Raw genomic sequence first — 1701 nt, forward strand, 5'->3', positions numbered from 1 at the left:
GTCCCTATTCAAATAAATAAATAAAATAATAAAACAATAAATAAAATTATTTGCACCGTCCTTGTGCTGTGAGGAAGTATGTTCTTTAGCCCAGCTGATCTTTTGCAGTGTGGATTTCCACTGAAATACGCCTTGAAATCGATTAAAACACCTTGTGGTCAATTCCATTCACGACTCATCCTTTTTTGCATTAAATAACTCAAAGTAACTAAGTAACTTTTACTCAAATTACATTTAAAACGAAGTAATTTTGTACTTTTACTTGAGTAAATTTTGAGATGGGTAATTTTCCTTTTACTCTGAGTAGAATTTAGGCAAAGTAAAGATACTTTTACTCTTTTTTGTACTCTTTCCACCTCTGCCTTTTTTTTTTTTTTTAACAGTGTGCCCAACAGATTTTACTTTCACAAGTGTAGCGGTATGGCAATTGCCATGTAGTTCCACTTGTTTCATGCATATAAATAGCTTTATTATAATTATGCAGGGAGTTTTACAGTTTATATGGACACTGCAATGTAAGTAGAGCAGAAAAACAGAAGAAAAAGGAGAAAAGATGAAAGAGATAGAAAGGAGACAATGACAAAACATTTTCAGTCTGCTTCATCACCTGTAACGAGATGAAAAAAGAACAGCACAACCAAAAGACACAGTACAGCAACACCTTGAAACTATCGCTAAAGTAATATTATTAAGTCTGACATGTACTCTGCCTTTTTTCTAACAATGTTTCTTCTTCATGTCTTCCAATGGTGGACTCTGTTTCCCATGCTTCATTGAGGTTCATCACAGACTATAGAGCCATGACATCACTGTGACCTGTCCTCTCAGGTGGGATGGTCTTCCCTCTCTACCAGAAGGCAGTGTCATTGCTACACCTTTATTTCCAAGGCCCTTCTTGGATTGCTGCCCTTTTACGTTTGTACCTTACTTCCACAGTAAAGTATGGCTCCTTCTGCCCTGAGATCCAACCATCAGCTGTTGCTCCTCGAACAGAACTGGGGGAGAAAGTCTTTAGCTACTGGAAGTTGACTGAGTTTTTATTATTAAATGCTTTTAAGTTGAAAGTGAAGGAATTTGAAGCAGCCTCAATGATCTGTAATTGTTTTACTTGATATGTTATTTCATTTAATGTATCTCTCTTTCTTATGTAACTTTGCTGCCTCTTGACCACGACTCCATGGAAAAATTGGTTTTTAATCTCAATGGTATTTTTTTCCTGGTTAAATAAAAAAAAACAACTTTTTTGAGGGTAGATCAGCGTTAGCTGCAGATCCTCTGAATAAAAGATGGATTTCTGATCTAAATCCATCAAATGGTTCAGAGAACCTTCCTGTTGGTTCCAGCTCCGGTTTTAACTGGTGTTCTTTCCCTCCTTTGCTTTGTTGCTGTTTGTAGTTCTTTGTGGAAATCCTTAAAGCCAAAGGAACCTTAAAGGAGGACATTAGAGAAGCAATCTTCAGCTCAATCAAATCCATTCTGTCCATCAATCGGTAAGTTTATTTATCACTGAATTCATACGTTTATTTTTTTGATTAACTGATTAATAATCAGATAGCCAAAGGTTTTTTTAAAGAAGACTTTTTAACTAAAGGAAACCAGGTCCAACTAAAATAATTCCACTCCAGGAGTTCTGGATAGAGCAGATTGACAGATAAAAAAACTTTTTTTTTTCTTAAATGCTCAATGTTCCATATTCTTTTT

General features: G+C 35.3%; 1 protein-coding gene across 2 annotated transcripts in view; it reads left to right on the top strand.

The window, feature by feature from the left end:
- The window catches only part of LOC107101087 (rho guanine nucleotide exchange factor 39-like), a 16584-nt gene that overhangs the window by 9330 nt on the left and 5553 nt on the right, over window positions 1-1701 (top strand). For both annotated transcript variants that reach the window (XM_015399849.1, XM_015399848.1), the window contains exon 3: window positions 1396-1490. In XM_015399849.1, the coding sequence (XP_015255335.1) occupies window positions 1396-1490 (95 nt within the window). The remainder of the gene's footprint in view (window positions 1-1395; window positions 1491-1701) is intronic.

The sequence above is a fragment of the Cyprinodon variegatus genome, unplaced genomic scaffold, assembly GCF_000732505.1.
Source record: "Cyprinodon variegatus isolate N-32 unplaced genomic scaffold, C_variegatus-1.0 Scaffold1052, whole genome shotgun sequence".
NCBI lineage: Eukaryota > Metazoa > Chordata > Actinopteri > Cyprinodontiformes > Cyprinodontidae > Cyprinodon > Cyprinodon variegatus.